This window comes from Lepisosteus platostomus, chromosome 12, assembly GCF_059453375.1.
Source record: "Lepisosteus platostomus isolate fLepPlt1 chromosome 12, fLepPlt1.hap1, whole genome shotgun sequence".
NCBI classification, from domain to species: Eukaryota; Metazoa; Chordata; class Actinopteri; order Semionotiformes; family Lepisosteidae; genus Lepisosteus; species Lepisosteus platostomus.
The window spans coordinates 30318156-30344292 of record NC_142622.1 but is presented as its reverse complement, the minus strand read 5'-3'; the positions used below and the strand labels follow the sequence as shown (position 1 = coordinate 30344292).

At 37.2% G+C, this 26137-nt stretch overlaps 1 protein-coding gene across 4 annotated transcripts in view; it reads left to right on the top strand.

Annotated features, from left to right (window-relative positions):
* chn2 (chimerin 2) overlaps positions 1-26137 on the top strand; it is a 137936-nt gene that overhangs the window by 78589 nt on the left and 33210 nt on the right. For 2 of the 4 annotated variants that reach the window (XM_088601598.1, XM_088601594.1), the window contains exons 3-6: positions 7242-7297; positions 17596-17627; positions 19674-19787; positions 21025-21310. In XM_088601598.1, coding sequence (XP_088457724.1) covers positions 7242-7297; positions 17596-17627; positions 19674-19787; positions 21025-21310 — 488 coding nt within the window. Of the gene's footprint in view, positions 1-4518; positions 4656-5041; positions 5346-7241; positions 7298-17595; positions 17628-19673; positions 19788-21024; positions 21311-26137 lie in introns of all 4 variants that reach the window. The other 2 variants (XM_088601599.1, XM_088601597.1) reach the window with 2 other exon arrangements.

Here is a 26137-nt window from a genome sequence, read left to right as displayed (position 1 = left end):
ACCATACCTTGATGGGATCTCAGCCAGCCACCAACCTGTGATGTTGCTCCATATAAACTGTATCCCAATACATCTTTGCCGATTAATCACTGGCTCTCTCAATCTCTCCATCTAAACTGGCAAACCTTTACAATCATGTGACAGTAAACAGTCCAAGTCAGGTCAAAAGAGTGAGTCAGTAAAGTATAGAATTCTGTCCAAGATATTCTTCCTGAAAAATCTACTGTTATTTTCACCTGATTAATGAAATTAGAATTTCGGACCCTTTCTTTTTATTTGAATATCGAAGTATATTCTAAACAAAAGTATAGCATAGAATGAACGAAGTTACCCTTTTGTCTACCTTGTGGCCCCCAAGAAGACAAACTGTGTACAGACTGTTTTAAAGACTAAAGTCATCAAGACTCAAGACCTTTGGCAGAGCTGCCTGAGCCCAAACACAGCTAGTTTTGGAAACCCAGCCCAGCCTCTTTTTTACCAGTGCAAGGTATCATCAAGGACATTTTGACAATGGATCTTTGAGTATTAAATTTATTGTTCACATTATAATTCTTGAGAACCGAAACATTATCTTAAATGCATGTGTATGTTTAGTTCATGATAGTAAATCCACATTTGCTTGTGTCTGAGAATATAAATGTGATGTGACTGATAGACCTGTAAAATGACTGTAGTTGATGTGTATTTAATTGTGATTTTTTTACCTCTATTCTTTGTAATCCCTGTTGTTTGTTATGCATGTTTTGGTTATATCAATAAATTGTATGTTTAGAATTAATGTGTGAGACTCTAAATCATTATATTTGATTGGTTCATAAAAATCATCAAGAATATACTGTTACAATTTCAGATTGTTACATCAAATTAAAACCCCACTCTCCTACCCAGAGCTTAATTTACTATTTAGAACATTTAGGTAAATAGTTACAGTTTTAGGTGACTTAGAAGTCTCTCTTAGATTTTAGGTACAGTTTGTGACACTGGGAAGAGTAAATACTTCTAACTTCAAAGGAGACATGATGTTTGCTGAGGTCTGGGGGGTCCCTTGAGCAGAAACAATGGTAAAGTTTACCTAAGTATACCTAGGGACGTTGTGGATTAATGATTGGCCAGGAGCAGCACAGAAAAAGACAAGCAGGGAGAAGAGAGAGGAGTCCAGCTCATCTCTTGTGTGGCCTCTGTAGGCATATTAAGAGTTAAGTGGTTAGTTGCAGTCTGGGGTTTTCTGGGTGACCAGAATGTTAGGCCTCTGAAATGCCTTGTCTGTAAATACTGAATACAATGTAACTTGTAATGGGTTTATTCCATGCTGAAAAGGAAACACAACATTTCGGCCGTGGAGCCTTCTCACCTGAAGAAGGCTCCATGGCCGAAACATTGTGTTTCCTTTCTTTTCTTTTCAGCATGGAATATACCTGTTACCTGTTCCTTTGCAGCCTATGCATGCTGATGCAGCTACCTACTTAATATTCTAATGTAACTTTATGTGTTGTATGTTTTGTGTCTTGTGTAGTTTATTATGATAAATATTTATCATACAGCACACGACTGTACAGTAAGTCCATCCCGTACCAGCGCAGACCTCAAAATCTTCTCTTACAAACGCACCTGGAATGCACTCCACTTCCCCTTACATCCCCGAGACTGGCCAGATCAGCTCTACTCAATACCCACTCCTTAATCAACAAGGCTCTTCTTTTATGTGACATTATCAAAGAAAAAAAACTGGACTTTCTGTGCTTAACCAAAACCTATCACAAACAAACCAATGGACTCCTGTATAACCAATTAGTCCCTCCTGGGTATGGTTTGTTTAACCTTCTGCGGCTTTCAGGCAGAGGTGGGGGGGGGGGGGGGCATCATTGTTATTTAAAACCTTTTTTACAATCTAAGTCCTATGCTATACTTCCTCCCTCTTCTTTTGAGTGCTTTGTTTTAAAGGTTTCTATCCCCCAATCTACTTTTATTTCCACAGTTTAGAGACCACCCAAACCCAGTGAAGCCTTCTTAGGTGAGGTTGCTGATTTTCTCTCATTTTTATGCCTTAAGTTTAAAAGGATCCTTATTCTTGGGGACTTTAATATCGATTCAAGGTCTTCCAGTCTGGCTAAAGACTTCCTTTTTCTATTTGGATTCTGATTCTGGTTCTCTTTCTATGCTCATCCTTCTTGATCTCAGTGCTGCTTTTGACACTGTTGACCATAACATCTTACTTTCTCGTCTTGAGACTGTTTGGAGTTTCTGACACTGCTCTCAAATGGTTCAAATCTTACCTCACTGATCGCTGTCACTTTGTCTCTCTTAATGGGTATAGGTCTGAAATTGGTGTTGTTAAGTCTGGTGTTCCTCAGGGCTCAATACTGGGCCCCTTGCTCTGCAGCATTTACATGTTTCCACTTGGTCGGCTTTTAAGATCACATGGCCTCAGCTTTCATTTCTACGCTGACGATACTCAAATATACATCCATACCAAACCTGACATTGATGTGGCTGTCTCTATTCTATCTAATTGCATCTCTGACATAAAACTTTGCGTGACTCAAAATTTCCTTCATCTTAACTGTGACAAGACTGAAGTTATGCTTATTGGCACCCCCCATCAACTTCATAAAGCCAGTCCTGTAACCGTATCTGTAGGTGGTTCTGTAATTGAGCTTCAATCTAAATTGAAAAACCTTGGGGTTATATTCGATTCTGGCTTAACATTCGACCCACATGTGCAGCATATTGTTAAAACATCTTTTTTTTCACCTCAGAAATATCACTAGACTTCAACCTATGCTATCACTAACTGTGGTTGAAAAGCTGATCAACACATTTGTGTTCTCTCGAATTGATTACTGTAATGCTCTATTTGCTGGGGTATCTAAATCTACTTTGAACAAACTCAAAACCCACTTCTTTAGAAAAGCCTTTACTTAACTGGTTCCATTTTTTACCCCTCTGCTTTTCGTAGTACCACCATCCACGGTCTCCTCTGTATATTGTAATTGTGTTTTATCTTTAGTATTCTTTTTATTTATTATTGTTGTCATTCTGTAAAGTGCTTTGAGAAGCCACCTTTAAAGGCGCTATATAAAATAAAGTTTATTATTATTATTATTATTATTATTATTATTATTATTATTATTAAATATTTGCTTTAACCAAGTGTGCCTGGATTATTACTCTTTTCAACAAAGCTGTTCCGGAGTATAAAGAATTCACATGGCTCTAGTTATACCTATAACTATATCTGGGTATATGGTTAGAAATCTCGTACAAGTTGGGGGTTATGAATAATTATTTCATTTATTGACTAAACTGCTCGGTCAGTTGCTGATTTTTACCAGTTTCATAACCCCCCATTTGTTACAATATTATATATATATGTAAATATATATTGTATATATAAAAGTTTTAAGCCAGTTTTGAAAAGCTCATAATAAATAACTTGCTAACAATAACAAGAAGCCAACATTTTACAAAGAAAATATGTATTTTAACTTTGAAAGAAATCAATGGGAACATTAATAACAACAAAATGACGATAAACCGGATCTCTGTTACTTCAGAATTATAGCAAATTATAACTTACAAACTACAGTACTGCACTGAAACCTTTGTAAAAAGGAATTGTAGAAATAAATATGTAAAAAAAATTGAGTAAAAAAAAACAAGTACATTCAATAGAAAGGGAGGTGAGATCAGTAAGGCTGCGCCACATTAAAAAACCTTCTATACAGTAAATCAATTTGTCTAGATTTTCTGGAGGCATTAGTTGGTGTCACAGATGAGGAACAAGGGAGTGATGGTGAATAGCAGCTGGAATCTGGGAACCTGAAGCTACTGCCATGTTGAGAGTGAAGCAGGACTGGTCCTTGGCATAAGTGAACTAAGCGACTGACTAGAGTTCTGATGCCGCAAGGTGGAGCCCATCGATGTGCAACACAATTTTTTTTATTTGGCACATTCAAATGTGAGTCAAAAATGTGAGTCTCTCTAGTGGCTCCTACTGTTGCTGCTGTGGATGTTTATAATACAAGTCCAGTCAAAACTTGAAAAATCATAAGCAAGTACATAATATCCCATGTTTGTTTCTGATAAGTCAAGAAAACATTTTGCTGTTTAATTAATTCAGGATTTTCTCAAGTTATCTGGATAGAATTAACCCGATAACTGAGTTCAGATTAATTGTATTTCACAAAAGAGCTCTGCTCTGTCTACCCTCTCTGGCATTAGGAATTAGGTCATTGTATGTATCCATGTAATCCATATATGTATCAACCTCTCAGTTTCTATTGTGGTACCCTGTTTTGCCTTTGCAGCAAAAGCAGCTGCTATTCTCGGAGCAGAATTTCATATCACCATATCAATGACTGGTCCTCTTATGGTACCAACCTCTTCCTCTGTATATTTAATGGACTCAGACCTCACACCTCCAGGGTCTCTGCTTTCATAGCCCTCTATTTCCCTTTGTCTAAGAGCTGCAGCTTCTGCCTCTACCTGCAATGTTTTGTAAATCTTCAATTTCTGCAGAGATTCTCACTTCAGGCTCATCTGTCTGCAGCCTCCAGACGATTGGCAGCCTTCCTCCACTTATCGCAGCTGCAAAGCTCAAGTTCCAAGTCATGCCAAGTCATTTAAACTTCACTATCTGCATCTACCCAAGGAAGGTCAGTAATTTTCCAGCAATTAAGTCGTTCAATGCTACTGAAAGACATCTGCCACTTTTCATATACCCCATAATGTCCACTCGTTCAGATGCTTTGGCAACAGATTCAGTCTGTATGGTGCGACAGCCTCTGACCCTGCCAGTCAAAGAACCTTCACAGTCTTCTGCCCATTTGACTGGCCAACACTCCATGAAATCCAGACATTCATCCCTCCAAGAAACCTATTTCCAGCGCTGTTTTCTGCATCCCAATTCCCATCCTGAAACTGTTACACCACTGTCACTTGCAGTGCAGTGCCAAGAGCAGTCTGACAGGCTGCAATCCAAGTGCAGGGATTTGGGCTTTTCCGTGTAATTCCAATAAGAGCCATAACTTTGATTTTGCAGATCCAAAGGATGTCCATCTCATCCACCTCCCTCCTCTCTTCAGCATCAGAACCATCATCTCTTATTCAGCTAACATTGAGCCTCTGTACTTTGCTTCAGTCAAACCTACTCAACAGGGGCGATTTCAGCTGGCGACCCTACATTATCCACTGTTTTGAATTGGAGCCACCACTTCCACAGCCAGGGCTCAACCTGACCTCTATCTAATCACACATTAAGAAGCTGGTCTGCTCCTGCAATTAACCTTTGCATTCAGTCTGCTGTCCTGCTTTGTGCCTGTAGCTTGCCAGTATGGGCCCCAGAGGTTAGAAAATAGATGTATGGATGGATTCAATTCTCCTTTTGAGTGAAAGTGTTGGGCATTTGGTCCATCTCTTGAAGCAAGTTTCTTCTGCTAACCTCCACTTCCTTACATCCCCTAAGGGCTTAGTTACCAATTTTGAGGCAGCACTTGTCAAAGCAGTTCTCTACAAATCAGGGAATGCTTAAAATCTTGCAATTGCTTTATCTGGCTGTTTTGACACTGTTATTATTGGATCACAACCATAAGAATGAGAAAGGGTACATTCCGAAGAGCTTTCATAAATAATAATTTCTGTGAAGATCCCAATAAAAATATTTTCTTTAGTAAACCCTTACTTTTAACAACATAAAATAGCCCATTTTACCCGTTTTACACCTATTCTTCAATATCCCTATTCCTGTTACAGATGTCGGAAGGCATGCCATGGAATGGCCAGGAGAGCAATAAAGGCCCTATGTGTAGCAGTAAAAGGGGACAACACGGAGGTTAGCCCAGGCTCAGGGGGTCAGACAATGTCAGAGTAGAAACCTATGCCCTCAGGCCACGGACAGGAGCGGCCTGGTACTAAGCAGGTCTCAGGACATCCGTACACTCAATGCTGAGCCAGGAGCAGAGCAGACACAGGAAGTAAATAGGCCAAACAACAAGACACATGGGAAAAACATGAATAATCATAGGGAACTAGGAACAGGACAGAAGTAGAGCGTCCTCTAGGTGTACAGGGTGCGACAATTCCAGAGAGCTCAGGAGGCAGTGAGACCAAGGTGACTTGGTGGAGAGAATTTAGCAGGCAGGTTGGATATTGTTTGATATCGGGCTGCCAGAAAGGGCGTAAGGACAGGGGGCAAGCGGAGAACTGCCAGAGAAAAATAAAAGTGGTGATTCTCCTCTGGATAGGTGCTTTCGAAGCTAGTCAGGTCGTTGCGATCAGAGAGTGAACACAGAGCTTAAATGAGCTCAGTGCTTGAGCACCAATGTAGTAGAAACTAAAATTTTAAATGGGCAGATTAAGTGATAGATTGATTAGATGACTAATTGAAAGGCAGCAGGTCAAATGTACAAATGGCCCAACCTCATTCACATGGGACTGGTCCAAGATTGAATGCTACAGCAAATTGCAATGGCAAAATGACAATGGGAAGCTGCAAGTCGCTCCTAGCCTAGGCATTACCAATAAATAGTACAACAAATAGACTCAAGTGACACTTCAGTCCCAGCCCATTGATTTGTACTATATGTATCTTACGGAGATAAACTGGAGATATATCTTATGGAGGGAAGTGAACAATTAATAACTGTTCACTTTCCTCCATAGAATATTTATCAGAATTTACATCTCAGAACATTCTATCACATTCAGCATACAGATTCTATGTGCATTAGTAGCCATGGTACTGAAGGCACCTTCATAATTAGACACAGAATTATTGGATTGTGGTTGGAGCGCAATTTTAGTTGAATATTAGAATTTATATCACTGTGTCGGATGCTAAGAATTATTATATTATTTCAGTAATTCCAGTGTTCTGCTTAGTATGATACTAAATTTCAGAATTGGTCTATAGAAAGAGTTTTACTAATTTAGTCCAGTATTTCAATATCCTCTCAAAGGAAGCAGCTGTTACTTTGTGTTTGTTGTAATCAAGTTTTTTTTTTGTCAGAGTTGGGGACTAATTTCAGCAGTCAAGTTTACTTTGGACCTACTGTACTGGTTTAGTATGAGATAACAACTCACCTGTTAGTTGCTGCTTTATTTTTGTTGCTATTACATGATTATCCAGTACACTAGTTAAATGTTAATGCAACAAAGTAATGCAACAAAGTTCAGTCTTGTTTGTCTGTGATACCCTATATGTAGAAAAATAACTGTAGAAAAATAACTTTTTTTCTGTGCAGTGTACCAGTTGCAGCAAGAGGCCCCAAGACCCAAGAGGATTATTTGCCACCGAGAGGTTAGTATTTTTGTATCTTTCAGTTTTGTGTTTTTCTTGTGACTTTTTGTAGTTGGGCTATTTGCGCTTTATGTGTCTGTATTTTTAAATGAATGATAGAAAATGTTTTCCCTGGTAGCCTCTTAGGAATTAGAAGAACAACAGCAACCAGTCTGTTTATCATAATAATGTTCTGAAAATTATTTGGTTTCATTATTCAGGTCAATTAAATTTTGTTTAACTGATGACTCAGGAATATTGCCTCAGGTAATCATATTAAACCCAAGGGAAATCATAATATTTTATTACCAATATAATTATTATTCATATGAGCTTAACATGCAGAGGTTACATAGTTATATTGTCACAGTCAGGTGCCTCAGCCAGTCACGGCTGGCATCATCCAAATCAGTAAAGTTGCCAGGGCATCTGAAGCGAGGGCAGGAGTATAGGATGTGGTCGGCCGTCTGCTTCTTGCCATCACCGCATTGGCAAGTTGGGTCATCAGTGAAGCCCCACTTGTGTAGGGTGGCCCAGAAACGGCCATGTCCGGTTCTTAGTCGGTTCGGCTTGACCAATAGAATAATACTGATTGTGTACACACTGTGGATGAGTGTATATATATGTAGTACAGGAATGCTAATGTTAAATTGCAATTTTAAAATTAAAGAGAAATCATAGACTATAGCCTTTTGCCTTTTTAAACATGGCATGCTTTGCTGTGTGCAGTACATATAAATATATACGAATTCCCATGATAATTTAATGTTAGTTTTTAATACATAAATATTTTTATGCATGCTTAAATAATCCAGATAATGGCATGTAACTTTGTGATATTTTATCAATTTCAGTGCATCATAAAATGAGTACAGTTGCTATGGGTTTAAATTTTGTCAGTCATTTTGGCCAGCCTATCACGTACTGCGGTACAACGCGGTGAACGGTAGATAATTTCTCGTGGTTGTGCCGTGCATTTTGAATGGCTTCATCTGTGGAACTTAAATTCTTAATTGGAAAAAAATTGTCCCTCAGCAGTGACAGGGAATCGAAACCAGGCGTTTTCTGGCAACAGCTCAAATGCTGTACATGAGACATTGCTGTACAAGCTTTATTAATAATAATAATAATAATAATTGCTTACACTTATATAGCGCTTTTCTGGACACTCCACTCAAAGCGCTTTACAGGTAATGGGGACTCCCCTCCACCACCACCAATGTGCAGCATCCACCTGGATGATGCGACGGCAGCCATAGTGCGCCAGAACGCTCACCGCACATCAGCTATCAGTGGGGAGGAGAACAGAGTAATGAAGCCAATTCATAGACTGGGATTGTTAGGAGGCCATGATTGATAAAGGCCGATGGAAAATTTGGCCAGGACGCCAAGAGTTACACCCCTACTCTTTTCGAGAAACGCCCTGGGATTTTTAATGACCACAGAGAGTCAGAACCTCTGTTTTACACCTCATCCGAAGGACGGCGCCTGTTTACAGTATAGTGTCCCCGTCACTACACTGGGGCATTAGGAAACAGGGTGAGCACCCCCTGCTGGCCCCACTAACACCTCTTACAGCAGCAACCTTAGTTTTTCCCAGGAGGTCTCCCATCCAGGTACTGACCAGACTCACACCTGCTTAGCTTCAGTAGGTTGCCAGTTGTGAGTTGGAGGGTGATATGCTCCACCTGGCAGTCTTACAAGGTGCTTCCGGATACTATTATCTGCTCCTCTTCTTTTTATGCTTAGTTTGCTTCCATATACAGAATATTTATCTCAATATATATCCCATAACTCTCTGAGTACTGTATTACATAAGTGCATTCGTTGCTGATGACACCTGTTGTGTGAAATTACTGGCACAATTCAATAATTTTAACAGTCAATTCTGTGATCTTGTCTTGGGTATTAGGAATCAGTCCACAGGATAACAATTAATTGCACATGGATTCAAAATACATGGAATATATTTATTAATGCATACAATGTGCACATAAAAGCATAAAAGTAAATACATGAAACAATCTTCCTAGATACAAATGGTTGATCATTTGTTTGAGGGTTACCAATATAATAAATCAAGATTATGAAAAGATACAAACACAAGAATTGTACATTTAGTATAACATCAGTATACATCCAATATTCAGTATACTCATAGTAAATACTTTAACATTAGGTAAATTAAATTGATATCAAATGTGTTTGGATAGCAATTGAGTTCTCAAGAATAATAATGTTGAATTCTGAAATACTCATCCAGCAACTGTGAACTTATGTCACCCATGTACAAGAAGGAGCAGGGCTGGCAACTAAGCTACTGCCTAGGGCTCCAAGGCCTCCAGGAGGCCCCCTCAATGTACAATGCATCATATTTTTAATCGGCAAGTTCAAATGTGACCCTGTAGCGGCTCTTTCTGTTGCTGCTGTGGAATATCCTAATGGAAGCCCAGTCAAAAAAAAATGACCAATCATAATCGAGTAGGTAATGTTTCAAAAGAAGAGCAGGATAAGCAATCTCAAAACCAAATCAAGTCATTGTAATAATGCACAATCTGTGTAATAATACAATAATTTGTATTTGTATTAATTTAATTTTGACTCTGTCAGTTCCATTTAACTGGGTTACCATAGACATGTTATATTTTCAAACTAGAGACATTGACTACTTTAGGTGTTTTTACTAGAATTTAACAGATTCACATTTCCAACATGCCATGTGGTTAGCCTGCTAAAAAGCATGAAAAAGACTGTTCAACCATTATACGTAATTGTCATTAAAACACATTGTTTTCCTTGTGATTTCTCCTATATTTCATTATAGGAGGGTATTATGAACTCAACCTATAGCCTTTTGGATTGCAATCTCTCTCCCAGTGACAGTAGCAGAAGCAGAAAGGTGCTTTTCAGAGCTCAAGTTGATTAAAACATACCTGAGATTGAACATATTGATAAATTGATTTGAGTAGAACTTTTTAAATAAAACTTTCCCATCTATCTTACTGATCTCTCCTCCCTTGTTATTGAGTGCACTTGTTATTTTTTCTTACTTCATTTCATATTTATTTCTGCAGTTCTTTACTACAAAGGTTTCAATGCAGTAATCTGTCAGTTATGATTTACTCAAATTTGGAAGTAACAGAGATTTTGTTTATCATTATTGTTATTAATGCTTCTCTTTGTTACTTTCAGTGTTACAATACATCATCTTTGTAAAATGTGTACCTCATGTTCTTGTTTCTATGTTAGTTCTTATGTGTTCTCCAAAGCTGGTTAATACAAGTTTTCTAGTTATATAATTATTTTGTTTTATTATTCTTAATAGTAAAATAAGGTTGTGTTGGGAGCTGATAAGAGTAGTGTATGTGCAAATCATGATCTGGAGGGACCGCTTTCTAAAGTCTTACCTAGGGCCCCCTAGGGCCGGTTCTGACAGGGTCAAAGCTTTGTCCAACACTTGCTCTGCTGGCCCAGTGTCAACCAATCCTGGCATAGCATCAGAATGTTAAGGAGAGAGAAAGTCCTACTCTACTCTCGTGTTGACAGTTCAGTAGCTCCTCCTGGTTAACGTTGAGCTGGGAAATTGAAAGCAAATGTCCCATCTGGGACAATAAAGGAAGTACAGTAAATGCCTGCTTGGTCAGAGTAAGGCACTGATGGGCATGACATTCAGTTTGCTCCTGTGAGGTGCCGTTTAGGCCATTTTCCAAACTTTACCTCTCTTACAAACACAAATTGCTCTCACATACACACAAAAAAAATCTTACACATAAAACGCTCTTACATTCCCTAGTTTTACCTCGCACATACACATAAAATGCTCTCACATTCTCTCACATTCACTGGTTTTACCTCACACATATACATAAAAAACTCCTTCACAATGTGAACGGGAGAGGCAGAACATTTTATGTGTATGTGAGAAGTGAGTTATGGCCCAATGTAGGCGGTCCGTCAAAATGGCACAAAGTGATTGGTGAGTGTGAATGTGAGAGGTAAAATGGAGAGTGTGAGAGTCTTTTGTGTGTATGTGAGAGCAATTTGTGTATGTATGAGAGGTAAAGTTTGAATTATGGCCTAAACGGCACCTCATATGCTCCTGGCATAGCATTTACTTAAAAATATCGTAATATTCAGGAATGTTGACGAAAGTCCACCATAATGCTGATCAGGTGGACGCATCGTCAGTGGTAGCTAGCTGATCATATATATTCAGCTGATCTTGCTGCAGACCTTGGGCAGATTTCTATTGCTACAGATGCAGCCATTCAAAATGCGCGGGCGATACCGCATTATTTTCCGGTGTGCTTTACGCAGTCTACCGTGAGTTACCGGTAAATACCGCTAGTTACCGTAAATTCTCCTATAATACCGCAAGCAAAATAATAGTATCCGGAATTTCGGCAAGGTGGAGCTAATAAAGCTCAACCTCTCATGTTTGAGCTGTCGCCATCAAAGTCTTTAACTTGTCAATCTGGACAAGACCAGAGTTATGGTTTTCCAGAAAAAAAGCCAGACCTCCATTAGTCTTCCTGAAATCGTCGGATTATGAACGAATAAAAGCATCTTATTAAAAACACGTTTGCGTTTGTTTGGGAGCTATATTAGGTATTTTTCATATGTAAGATATAATGATGTGTTCCCGCTTACACATCGCACGACTTTAAAAGCTAGAAAAACAGGTTTCGATTCACATTATCTGGTGAGCCTTGTTTTGTCAAAGGACAGCACAAAAAAAAACAGACATTGTGTGGTACAGAACGGAGCTCAGTCAATTCAAACAAGTTCAGCGCTGATTCAGTTTAAAAAAAACTGCAACGGACATAAAAACTCCCTTGCTTTTAACAGAGCGTTTCATAATTGCCAACTACGAAATGTATTTAAACTGCTACACTTATCATTCAACCAGAGCTCGAAATATCACAAGGATCCTCTAGAGCACAGCAAAGACCGTATTAAAAGTATACTAGTGACAAACTAGTATACTTTAGATATTTTTTTCTGAACCGGGGAAAATCTGATCATGTTTCTCTATAACAATAAGAAAAACATTATTTTACATATCACCTTTATGTGATATCACCTTAAGGACAGCACATACAAGGGTTAATTGCACAATGGACCGCGCAAAGAAATTTAATATAGTCTTCTTTAGGTGTGAGGGTAGGAGTGGATCGCAGAAGGCATAATCAACAAATTAGGAAAACATTCCTAATTCAAATCAGGAAAACAAAGAACAGGACAGGTGAGATGTTTATCCAGAGAGCAAGTGATCAGAAAAAGGAACAGCTGTTACGCCCAGGTTTTAGCTCTCTCTCTGCTGAATGAATAAAAGCATTTTATTAAAAACGCGTATGCGTTTGTCTGGGTATTTACTTTGTAATCTGTGGTTTACATCTACTGTATTGCTTTGAGATGCCACTTTTAAAGGTGATATGTAAAATAAAGTTTTTTATTATTGTTATAGAGAAACATGATCAGATTTTCCCTGGTTCAGAAAAAAGACGATTAAAATCTGTAATCTTTCAACTTGTATGTCATCGGAAAATACAAGAAGTTTCTGCTTTGTGTAAGGATGGTATCAAAAAGTAATCTAAGTGGTGAGAAAGCTGTGCTCCTCAAAGCGCTTTACAGGATAAAAACAACAGCAATAGTGTTAAGCTGGGCAAACGATTTTTTTATAGAAATACAAAATGAGATATAATGATGTGTTCCGGCTAAGACATTAACGAGTACAACCCCCCTCTCTGCGGGAGTGCTGGTTGTGACGAATTAAACCGGTTTCACAGGTATTTTCAAAGTAGAAGGGGGCGAGATTTCCAGCGAAAGACACCTCCCCCCCTCAAAAACCCAGTAAGTACAGTACTTACTAGTTAAGAAAGCTAGGCTCCTCAATGAAATCGCTTTAACATGCTAATGCGTTGGTGTAACAGTCCGGGCGTGGCAAGCTTCTAATGTCAACTCGACTCGATTGGAAGACAATGAACATATTCTAGCCCTAAATGAATTAATAGCAAACATGGTTTACATAAAATACATTTTTCCAAGAAAGTTTATAATAATACGATCTATAGTTGAAATCTGAGCCTAAATATAAAGAAAAAAGATTTTCAGAGAGCAATCACGCTGTGTTTATGTAGAAAAAGCGATTAGGTTTATGAGCAATCTAATTACTTATTCGTTTAAAACGCTATATAAAATAAAGTTTATTATTAATTTGCTGGACAGAGCGGTGAACATTATTATGCATAAGACAAAGATAACGATCCTGATCAGTTTAGAAATCTGTGTACACTGTAAGGTTTTTACTTCTTAAACTTTTAAAATACACGTTTCGAATAGAAAGAAATCATCTTCCTGGTACAGTATGTACAGTATAGCAAACCAGCACGTCTTTTTTCTCCAATCAGAGGGGTTAGACGCTCGGTTAAAAGCAAAGGAGATTGTCTGTTATAGTGGACATAAAAACAAGAGTTCGCTGGCATTATATCGTAGAAGACACAGATCGGCGCCAGACCAGGAGAATGCCCGCAGCGTAAAAGAAAATGCCTGATGAACTAGGGATTGGACAGTTTCCAAGTGGTTGTACAATCGATGGAAATGTTCAAATAAATGTGCAAAAGAAATAAAATAATCATTTATTTCTTTATCATATTGGCTAGCTAATGTCCTCTCTTTGCTAGTTAGTGGCTGTGTTTCTGCGTTGGGTAGCAACAGGTGACTGGTCTCAGGCGGAAGATGTAAACAGCTTAATTTTCGTGTTAAATAATTTTTTTAAATAAAAATTCATTCCATACAGCAATCGCATATTTGGGTACCGTTTCATAAAACTTTCATGCTTAAAATGTTTAGGGAGAAACGGAAGACTGATAATGGAATGGAATGGAATGAATGATAAGTGTCGCAGTTTAAATAATTTTCGTAGTTAGAAATTATGAAACGCTCTGTTAAAAGCAAGGGAGTTTTTATGTCCGTTGCAGTAAAAGAAAATGCCTGACAAAGTAGGGCTTGGACAGATTCCAAGTGCATTTTTGCAATTTACGTTGCATTGTTCATTGTGCTGCTGTAATACAGTTTAAAGTAAGTCTAAACTGTATCAGCTTTATTTATGGGTTGCAATTTAGAAAAAGTCAAAAACCGCACTCAAAATGCAATTTAGAGCTTTCTGGCAAGAGGAGACACCCAAATTAATAATGTAACATGCCACTGTTTGTGCATGAACAAAGTTATACTGTTATTTCCTTAGATACGCGATTAAAAAAAAAATTTTTTTGAATCCCCGGCGGAACACATTCCATAAGATTCAGCACTTTTATATATCGCCTTTAAAGGTGGCTTCTCAAAACGCTTTACAGGATAAAAACAACAATAACAGCAACAACAACAATATTGTATTTCATTGCACTTTGAAAACCAAGTAATAACTATATGTGCAAATGTTTTATGATATGTCGCTGTTGTGAATGTCTGTGGAGTGTATCTTATTTGCCTGTCTGTCCTGGCTCTCTCGCTCGCCCTCCCCCCCTCTCTCCCTCAATTCAATTCAATTCAAGGTGCTTTATTAGCATGACAGATGGGTACAATCGGTGTTGGGTATTTACTTTGCTTTGAGATTCCACTTTTAAAGTTGATATATAAAATCAAGGCTTTAACTTGCTTTAACTCCGCAATGTATTTAAAAAATAAAAACGATTACAATCTAATCTTTCCACGTTTGATCCCAAGATCCCAAGAAAAATAAATCTAGACGGGGAGAAAGCTATGCTGAAAGTTTATTAAGATACTTAGAAGACAAAGATATCAATTTATGTTGCATTTGTCTGATTGTGAATCAAAAAACATATATTTAAACCCGCGTTTGCGATTTAAATCAAAACGCGATTTAAATCAATATAAATGTTATAAATGTTTTATATTGTAACGCCTAGGTGACTATTCATTGTTATTAAAATGACTTAAATTCGATCATGTTGTGATATTTAGAAATATAAATTTGTTTAGTGCGAGTGAGGTTTTATTTAATCTCTGACCAAGGGAAACGTTTCATTTTTTCAAAGAAATGTTTGTTAAAAAAAAAGTCATGGTTCCACAGTGGGATTTGATCACAGACCATGTGACATGGGAGTCAGGAACCTAACCCACAGCGCCACCAGCAAGGTCACATGCAGAGTGCTGAAAAAGCACTACAGAAACATTATCAACAGACAATGTACAGCGTGTACTATTCTTGTGTTGCGGTACATGAATATAATTATATCGTTATTAATTTCTTTAGATACGCGATTCCATATTATATTCCCTTTTAATCAAATTCTAAAAGTATGCTTGTTGACTCCGGTATCACGTTAGTTAAAGACTTCGATGCTTAAAATGTTTAGGGAGAAAAGGAATACTGGTGTGTATGTTTTCTTTAAAGTACCGAGACCAGCCATATACTGTATGTTTAAGTTCCAAAATTAATATCATTTATGGCCTTCACACACGTTACAGTATGCTCCTATTCTTTTTATGCTCAGGTACTAAGATTTCCCTTCAGTGGTAAAATTCCATATAAATATTCAATACTACAACGAGCACAGTAAAGACGTTTACTGTAAATCTTTCTACGACAGACCAACGGACCATGAGTGCCAATGTCGGTCAACCAATCACGTACCGCGGTACTGCGCGTCATCGTGCGTCACAATGCGCGACGCCGTAGCCAATTACCTCCGGTACGTGTGTGTACCGCGCACTTTTAATGGCTGCATCTGTATATGTACAGGCTCTCTTCTAACACGGCACTTTAGGCATACTGCAAATTTATATGCCAAGGCTTAGACAACAGTAGTGACAGTTACATGGTGTTGTTGTCAGCTTGTCAAGTTGGTTCAGAGAGAGAATTTAATTGAATATCAACACCTGAAGAAATGCCATGCCTAAAAAAAAAAATCTTAGTCACATGATTTCAAGAGTGCAAAGTGTTTTATTTACTGAGAATATAGAGCAACAGATTTTAAATAAACATTATTTTTCACTACTGGAAAAAGTCATAAACATTCTGAAGCTTAATTATGAGGCTGTGTTCTCTGTGTGTGTCAGATAGGAAACAGAGGCTGTATTAGCCTTGGGCAGGATGGAAGGGGGGCTCAGAGAGGCCACAGAGCTAATCCAAGGGGCCTTCTTGTTTTGTTTTCCCTTCTATTGTGGGACGGGATGGTTGTTTTGTAAGTAAGATAGAAGAATGTGCTTAATGTAATTACAGATTATTCTTAAACTATGGGGTCTTTTCCTTTAGCTCTTGTGCTTCATCCACCCTAATCCTTATGTTTTAAATGAAATGTGTAATAAAATTAATTTAAATATTAGTTAAGCATCCATAGTTTGACTGCTAGAACAGCCAATCAGCTATTTTTCTTTGAATTCTATACTGAAAAGAAGGAGTTTGCATAAAGCTTGGTAACATATGTCCAGTTATTTCGGGTGTACTCTACAGTATTTCTTAACTGACTTTTCAGCAGTCTGGTTATATTTGCAGTGTTTTATTAGCTTCCTGTTTCCCCAAAAGAAGACATTTCAGTACCCTTTCATGTATCAGTAGTATCTCTAAAGCATTATGCCGGTTAGGTTAAAAGCCAGTTATACCAGTTGCAAACTGCTAAAAAAAATAATATTTAACTTTTCCTTCTGCTTAATATGTAAACTATAAAAGGCATATATGATGTTAAGCATTCTGATCAGTGCTAAATAAAATCAGTATTGTTTGCTTTCATTGTGTTGATAGTGAAGTCGGTGGAAGATACAAAACATAGTAACATCCAACAATAGAAAGTATTGTTATACAGTTACATGCCAAAAAATCATGCTATAACCTTATCCAGGATATTAATACAAATCAAAGTATTTGCTGTTATTTTCAAAGTCATTTCCTTGATGCTTGCTACAGAAAAATATGCCACTAAAGACATTATGAATAGTATTTCTGCGGCACTGCAGTCATCTGTGGACATGAAATATTGCCCCCTGCAGGCACGCTGAGGTACAGTATATTGAAAACATCTAAAAATGTTGCTTAGTAAAGATGGAAAGTGATGATTCTGGAAATTATGACCTCGAGACTATTAAACATGTCAGTTTCATGGGCACAGATTTAAGTATGGACTTGAAGTCAACAGTGAAGCACTCTTAATCTAATCTATAACACCTGGAAGACCTTAATACGCATTCCAAAATCACAGCCATTTTCTTCATATTGTAGCTCTTCACAATCAAGACTACCTGGGAGAGCTATGTACTAACTTTTTTGTATTGTCTTTATATATCTTTCTTGTTGGTTTCAGGTTGAGAACAGGCCAAAGTATTATGGAAGAGAGTACGTATGATTTTTTTCACTATTTTCTTATCCCCACTGTTATTTTTTTAATAGTGTACTATCGCAGGGAACTGGGAGATGTACAGTGTCTTGCAAAAGTATTCAAACCTGTGAATAGTTTTCAGATTTTGTTGCTTTAAAGCTTGCAGTCATGACACTTTAAGGAAGCAATTAATACTTACTATATATATTCATTACCACAGCAAAATTACCTTGTCATGCTATGATTCTGCTCAGAGAATCTTCACTGGCCAATAGGTGGCACTTGTGGTCTGTCAGATGTTAGTGAAAACATTAGTTTCACCTGCTTCTTTATATTCACTTAATATGAAATATTAATATGGAATAATGTACAGTAACTAAAGGGAAATGTTGGTAGCTGAAAAAAAAAAAAAAATTCTGAACATCATTAACAATATTAATTAAGGAATTGCTCACTTTAGGAATTGCTAACTTGTTGTGAGTAGGCTCAAAACATTCTAAATTGACACAAGTGATAAACAGCTATAGGAAATTTTAGTCTTAAGTACTTTTAAGTTTAAGTACTGCACTTTTGCTTTCTGCTTTACCCACTATTCCCTGCTCTGTGCTTTGAACACCATAACAAACAGGGCAAAAAAAGCTGTCAATAGGCCTGTAAAGTCATCTCTGGTCTGTCATTTCCCACGCCACTGTCATAAGGCCAGGAGCATTTGTAACCATACAAAAACAAGATGTTGAGATGGGGATGCTGCATAATGGATACTTGTGATGGGTAATAGGGCAAGGAGAGGCCAGTGGAACTAGATGCATCTCACAAATCCTAGTTTGTGGCAGTTAATTTAAAGGGTGCATTTAACAACCTTTGGCTCGCTTCCATCCTGCTCTGCTCTTCTTCCATCCAAGACTTGGGCATCTGTGTTATAAGAAGGGAGATTTAGTTTTGAGCCATATTCTTGTTTTTGGATGCAGGTTGCATTCCTCTTTGTGACCTGTTAAGGTGTTGCGTAGGGTTTCAGATTACAGGCTGTAACAGTGTGAGTGATTGGGCTGTGATTTCACCTGCTTTAACCTAGCAACCTCAGTAAGATGGTAGAATGCCAGTGTGAAATCACTTGAAAAGTATATATCTTAAGGAAGTAAGATGAGCACTAAAGCTCGATAGAAACGTAAATTCAAATTTATATCTTAAAGTGCTATAATAAGCGCCTCAACAGAGTTGCTTAGATGAGGTTCTGTGCAGAATGCCCCATCAGCCAAGTGAGCATTTGTTACAAGGCTATTAATTGGTAGTGCAGGTGTTGCTGATGATGTGATGATGGAGAGCCCCGAATTCTCATGGCTGTGCTGGAGGAAAGCTAGAGGGTTGTTTTGTTGTCTTCCTGGGCCTTCAAGTGGTGACTAGCGCTAAGGAAGGATGAGAAGTTTTATCCATTGTCTCTCAAGGCATTGAATTCTGTGTACTTTATCTAGGTCTGTAAGATGTAGGCCTCTGATATACAGTACATATATTTGTACTTGTGTTATAGTATAATATTTTGTATTGGTTAGTTGTGTTATGGTGTATTTTTAATAAAGATTAAATAGGTTAGATTAGTTTTGCAACGTTTTGACTCTGATTTACTACTCTTTCATCATAGGTGTGCCTCAAATGGAATCTCCTGCTCATGTATTTAAATGCACCCCCTATTTTGTAACAGTATTACGTTTATAAATGCATGCTTCATTTCACAAAATGGGCCAACATAGAAAGAGTTTGAAAACTTTTGCAAGGCTTTGTACAAATCTCAGTGAATTCAAGGTCGGTGCTCTGCAGTTGATTTGCAGGCTTTTAGGCAGATTTGGGTGTGAGCACTGTTTAACAAAGCTTTTACCAATATTAATAAAAGTCATGGCAGCAGGTCAAAATCAAATTTCCTAACCTATTTTGAGCAAACAACATTTTGGGCAGTTCAGAATTTTTTGTGCAGTCCAGCTATGTCTGCTATAACAGATGATAGGCTGAGTTTGTATTTTTCAGAGTGGGCGGTTTGTAGATCCTAATCTTGTGCTTTTCTCTTCTCTGAGGTTTCATGCAATGATTTCTAGGGAGCAAGCTGAAGAACTCCTGGGTGAGGCAGAGGGTGCCTACCTCATCAGGGAAAGCCAGAGGCAGCCTGGCTCATACACACTGGCTTTACGGTGGGGCATTTCACTTAATTTCATACAACAGTTCAGCAGCTTTTACTTTTCACATATTAAATTAAATATTTTAAAGTTTAAAAGATAACTTAGTTTTCTGATGAGCTGAGAATGATTATAGACACTGTACAATGATCTTGCCCATTTCCCTATAATAAGTCATAAAGTAACTTGACTTATTGTTTACACAAAAGATTGTATACATCATTAGCAGCATTATCTACTGGGCCATCTTCAAACTTTGTAGCTTTTGTCTAGCGGGAACAAAATTGATGTAAATACAGGAGCTGGTAAAAATGGGAAAGATAAAAACTATTTCAAGGTAAACTGAGAGAGCAATTCTATAATAAATACATCCTACAAGAAAAGGTCTTGTTTGTGGTTTTCTCAAGTTTTTACCTTGTCACTGTCCCCCCCCCCTTTTTTTTCCTTGCTTCTATGTGAACTTTACAAAATGTTTAATTGTGCTTTTGCCATGGAATACAGAAGTAAATACCATTAATTTTATATTTGATGAAAACATTTTGACTATGATGTACATAAGACTCTGTGGGTCACCTGCTTGATAGCCACAGTATCAACTGTGTTGTAATACCACTGTTCAGTTGATACATTTAGATTAAAGAGTACTATGTCTTATTGATATCCTTCCACAAAATACTCAACAACAGTTCCAACGCAAATCTCAAGATCACATTTTGTACAGATATGGAACTTGTGCGTGATCAACCTCATTCTGTTCATAACAGGTAAAGTAACACATCAGAAATATACAAAACTATTCTACAGGGTTAGTCAAAATGCTATCGACAGCTTTGACAGTTTATTACAAATTAATTACATGGGTTTCATGATAACAGAGAACACAAAATGATTTCTCCACAGGTGATGCCTTTGTGGATACTGTTCGACTACAGTACCATCTGTGGAGAAGAAAACACTTTAGTAAAATATTTGGCATTCATACTTGTCGACAAGATTTTAACTAACCCTGTATAATCCAATAATGTACTTCTAATTCATCTTTAATTTTTTTAATTTCATTTTAAATTAAATTTAATTTTGCCCTATACTAGAGAGGTATCTCCCTTTCAATTCCCACAGAGGGTAACTTGCCGTAAAGTGATAATTAATTTTTTGTTAAATCATAATGGTAAGAACCATTGAAGTGTGGCAAGGGCTATTAATCTAGAACAGATGATCATTGTTAAAAAAAACATTATTTTTTTTTTACAAGGTTTGGCAATCAAACCTTAAATTACAGGTTGTTCTATGATGGAAAACACTTCGTAGGTGAGAAGAGGTTCGAGTCAATCCATGACCTGGTAACCGATGGATTGATAACACTTTACATTGAGACAAAAGCTTCAGAATATATTTCAAAGATGACAACCAATCCTATTTATGAACACTCTGGCTATGCAACACTGCTCAGAGAAAAGATGACGAGAAGTCCTAGTAAACCAAGACAAGACTTCAAGAAGGTTTCATTCCTCAAGGAAGACAGTAACTCTGTGGAAAAGGTAAGGGAGTTTTATCCTTGTGTGAATAATTGTGAACAAAGGATTTGAGAATTCAATTAAAAAAATTAAAATAGGTTCTTAGATGCACTGTCATGTAGACTTACTGTTTTAATATTAGTTGAAATACTCATATGGTATACAGGTATGCTAAAAACGTTTTGTTTTCATCTTATGAACTACATTTTGGTAACAAGTCATGTAGTGTTAAGAGACTGGATAGCAAATGTAAAGAAAATACATCCGTCCTTCGGATGAGACGTAAAACCGAGGTTCTGACTCTCTGTGGTCATTAAAAATCCCAGGGTGTTTCTCGAAAGAGTAGGGGTGTAACCCCGGCGTCCTGGCCAAATTTCCCCATTGGCCTTTACCAATCATGGCCTCCTAATAATCCCCATCTATGAATTGGCTACATTACTCTGCTCTCCTCCCCACTGGTAGCTGATGTGTGGTGAGCGTTCTGGTGCACTATGGCTGCCGTCGCATCATCCAGGTGGATGCTGCACATTGGTGGTGGTGGAGGGGAGTCCCCATTACCTGTAAAGCGCTTTGAGTGGAGTGTCCAGAAAAGCGCTATATAAATGTAAGCAATTATTATTATTATTATTATTATTATTATTATTATTATTATTATTATTATTATTATTAATATTATTATTAAAATGTGGTAGTTGGGCCTTCTATAGTTGCATATAAATAGACATTGTAATGTTGGCAATATAAGAATAGATAATTATTCTATTTAGAAATATACTGTATGTGGCATACATGTTAACTAGATACTTAATTTTGATTAACTAGATACTAATCTTTTGCCGTTGCCTCAAGAGAACGCAATATAATTAGACATCTTAAAGGATATGCTCTTTCATTGAACGCAAAGACCTGGTAAAGTAACATATTTATTAAATACTGTTTGATTAGTTCTAAACATATTCAATTCCAGGAAAGCCTTTAGGAACACTGTTTACTGCTAGCAGCTATGTCACTCTGTAACTCTGCAACTCACAATTGGCAACCCACTGAAGCTAATCAGGTGTGAGCCTAGCCAGTACCTGGATGGGTAAGCTCCTGGGAAAGCAAAATATGCTGCACTAAGAGGTGTTAGTGTGGCCAGTAGGGGGTGGTCACCCTGTGATCTGTGTGGGTCCCAATGCCCCAGTATAGTGCCAGAGACACTATACTATAAAAAATGGTGCTGTACTTCAGATGAGACCTAAAACCAAGGTCCTGACTCTCTGTGGTCATTAAATATTCCAGGATGTTTCTCAAAAAGAGTAGGGGTGTTACCGTGGCATTCTGGCCAAATTTCCCACTGGCCTCTACCAATCATGACCACCTAATAATCCCCATGTATGAATTGGCTTCATCACACTGTTCTCCTTCCCACTAACACGGGCGGAGTGGTGGCTCTGTGGCTAAGGATCTGCACCTGTGACTAGAAGGTTGCCAGTTCAAATCCCGCGGCTGGCAGAGGAATCCTACTCCGTTGGGCCCCTGAGCAAGGCCCTTAACCCTAACTGCTCCAGGGGCACCGTACAATGGCAGACCCTTTCTGTCTCCATGGAGAAAAGCTGGGGTATGTGAAAAGATGAATTCCTAATGCACGAAATTGTATAGGGCTAATAAAGAAACATTATCATTATCATAATAGCCGATGTTTAGTGAGCATACACTATGGCTGCCATCGTATCATCCAAGTGGAAGCTGCAGATTGGTGGTAATGGAGGAGAGTCCCCATTACCTGTAAAGTGCTTTGAGTGGAATGTCCAGAGAACCGCTATATGAGTGTAAGGAATTATTATTATTACTATTAGGTAAGATGTAGTGGTCCATCAAGGCATCCTCTTGCCGAAAGATTTAGTCTCAAGTAAGCCAGATATATCTTCTTATTTCCTTGTTTTAGAACAAAATCTTATACAAAAAATTATTGACAGTATCATTGTTGGGAAATGAGAAAAAAATCCCAAAAAAGCATATCAGTTATTAGTATGGAAACTGATGAAGGACTGCTCAGTATTACACACAAAACAACATTAAGAACATCTTTTAATATTATATTTTGCTGAAAAAACTATAACAATAAAGTAAAAAAAAAATACAAATTACTAGTAGTTTGATTATCAGCTAGATATTTGTTACCCTGCATTTTATTGCTAACTTCATCATGAGTAATGAAAAATGACTTGTGTGATCCAGAAATTTTGTGAATCTTTTATTTAAAAAGAAACATTTGTTCTACAGGCTGCTATTTTGTAAAATTAAAGAAATGGCAGATACATTCTTGGTTATTGTGCTTTTGGACGTATTTTCAAGAGTTTAAAATCTCGTGTCTGATGATATGTGTTTTCAATCTTACAGAAAGCTGTTCTTATATATATCTAATACATTTTCTGTTCTAGATATTACCCACTAGGTGACAACCTTGCAATGTTTTTGATCTAACCCCATCTAACCTTTCACCACCTTGCTGTTTCCTTGGCTGTTTTACACATTTACTATCCAATAGCTACAGTATATTGCTAATGATAGTAAAAAGGTTTAGATCTTACAGGCTTACTCGCTTGTTATCTCATAATGTTGGCAGTTGCACTTTCACTGTGACCATCATATAATGTTTTACAGTTTTATTAGTACCTTGCCATAAAATCTCATGCAGAAATCATAAACTCTTGAAAAATCTTGGAAAAATAATTTAAGACACGTGGTGATAATCATGGGAAAGCTCTTAAAGGGCTTATAAAACAGCACTGTAATAATGAATGATGTGCCACACATGATATCTGGACTCTGTATCAGATTCATCTTTGCACAAGTGTAGCTGTGTTGTTCAGTTATTTTCTAGACTTTATCTAAAAGCATGACATTTTCTTTTATTTTACATATTGACACAATTGTTTTTAGGTTTGAAAATTGTAGAAATTGTTTTTACATACTGGAAAAATGACTCAATAGCAAAAAGTCTACAAGGATGACTTACAGTAGTTTGCCAAAAAGCTCAGTGAGTGAATCTTCATAGATAAACTTCTATACTACTGTATATGAATTACATGGGCAATTTACACTTTAAAATCTGCTTATACACTATATCTTGAATGGTGGTGTTCAAGTTAATAGCCATTATGCAAAACATATATCTAGTGTATAAAACCTGGCTTTGAAAAAACAGATAATAATATTATAATTATCACTTTCATCAATTGAAAAACATCTGGCAATATGTGTAAATGATAATCCAAACTGTAAGCATTATTATTAAAAGTTATTTTGGAAGACTGTTCCTCAGTTTTAATATTTGTTTTTGTAAATTGCAATTAAGGCTTACAGATTATTATGATAGTTCAGCAGATTTTGTTTTGAGTTAATTAAGGTAAAAAAGAAAAAAAACTGTCAATCTTTTTATTTAAATCCAATCAAGCATGCATTTCATCAAGCATCAAGCATGCTAAAAATGACACTGAATCAGAAAACCCGCAAAGGAAACAGCAACTGCTTTGCAAAGTATCTCAAAAGAACAAACCAAGAGTTTGGTGATGTCAGTGGGTCATAGGCTTGATGCAGTTATTGCATGCAATACTAAGTTTTATACTACTTTAGTTTACTATGGCTAAGGAAATGCGCCTGTAGCTGGAAGGTTGCCGGTTCAAATTCCGCATCCAGGAGAGGAATCTTACACTATTGGGCCCCTGTGCAAGGCCCTTAACCCCACCTGCTCCAGGGACGCTGTACAATGGCTGACCCTGCACTCTGACCCCATGCTCTCTCCCTATCTGTGTGTCTATGTGTCTCATGGAGAGCAAGCTGGGGTACACGAAAAGACAAATTCCTAATGCAAGAAATTGTAAAGGGTTAATAAAGTGATGATGATGTTATGTTATAAAAGGTAAGATTATATACTTTTGCTTAATATTCATCTTTTTGTTTCAAATCTGAATTGCTTGACTTTACTGTCCCAATACCTACAAAGTATTTGTCTATAAACACTCACAAACCCTTTTATAAACATGGCAGCAAGTGTTACCAGTTCGAGTAGAGATGACATTTCCACTACTTTAATTCAGACATGGTTTAGTTTTAATTTATATAGTGGCAAAGGTATTAAAGGGAAAATATTCCTTTTTCCAGAAACACCTTGGCAGATATTTGCATGTACAGTACATACAAATTTTCTCAGATAGACTCTACTAGGGTAACATTGACAGGGCAAAGCACAGTATTTTTATGTATCTAACATATACAATTATAATTTAATATGTTATAAAATTATAATATACTATGTTATATAATATGTCTATCTGTTGATTTCTTAAATATAAACGCACATAGTTGAAAGAAAACTTTTTCTCTTTGCAACTGAATCATTCACTGTACATTACCTGGATTCTTGTCTTTCACAACATCTTACCTGGGACACATTCTGTCATGTGTGTTCTTTATTACTGGTGGTTTGTGTTAAAGCTTGCTGTATCTTTTGCTCCCTTGCGATTTTTTTGTGTGAACAACAAACAAAATGGCACAGAAATAATACCAACTCTATGCGTGTCTATGTGCATTGTAGTACTGTGTTTTTTTACTTGTTGTTAATCATCATCTTTCAATGGAATTTGAGGTAAAGTCTTTTTAGTTAAGTTCAGAACAAAACTACATATTAAATATGATAAAAATAATTAGTTTTCATCATGATATACTGAAAAAATAATAATAATAATAGTGTTTCTTTATTAGCCCTATACAATTTCTTGCATTAGGAATGCGTCTTTTTGCATACCCCAGCTTTTTCTCCAGGGAGACACAGACACAGAGACAGGGAGAGATGCTTGGGGTCAGAGC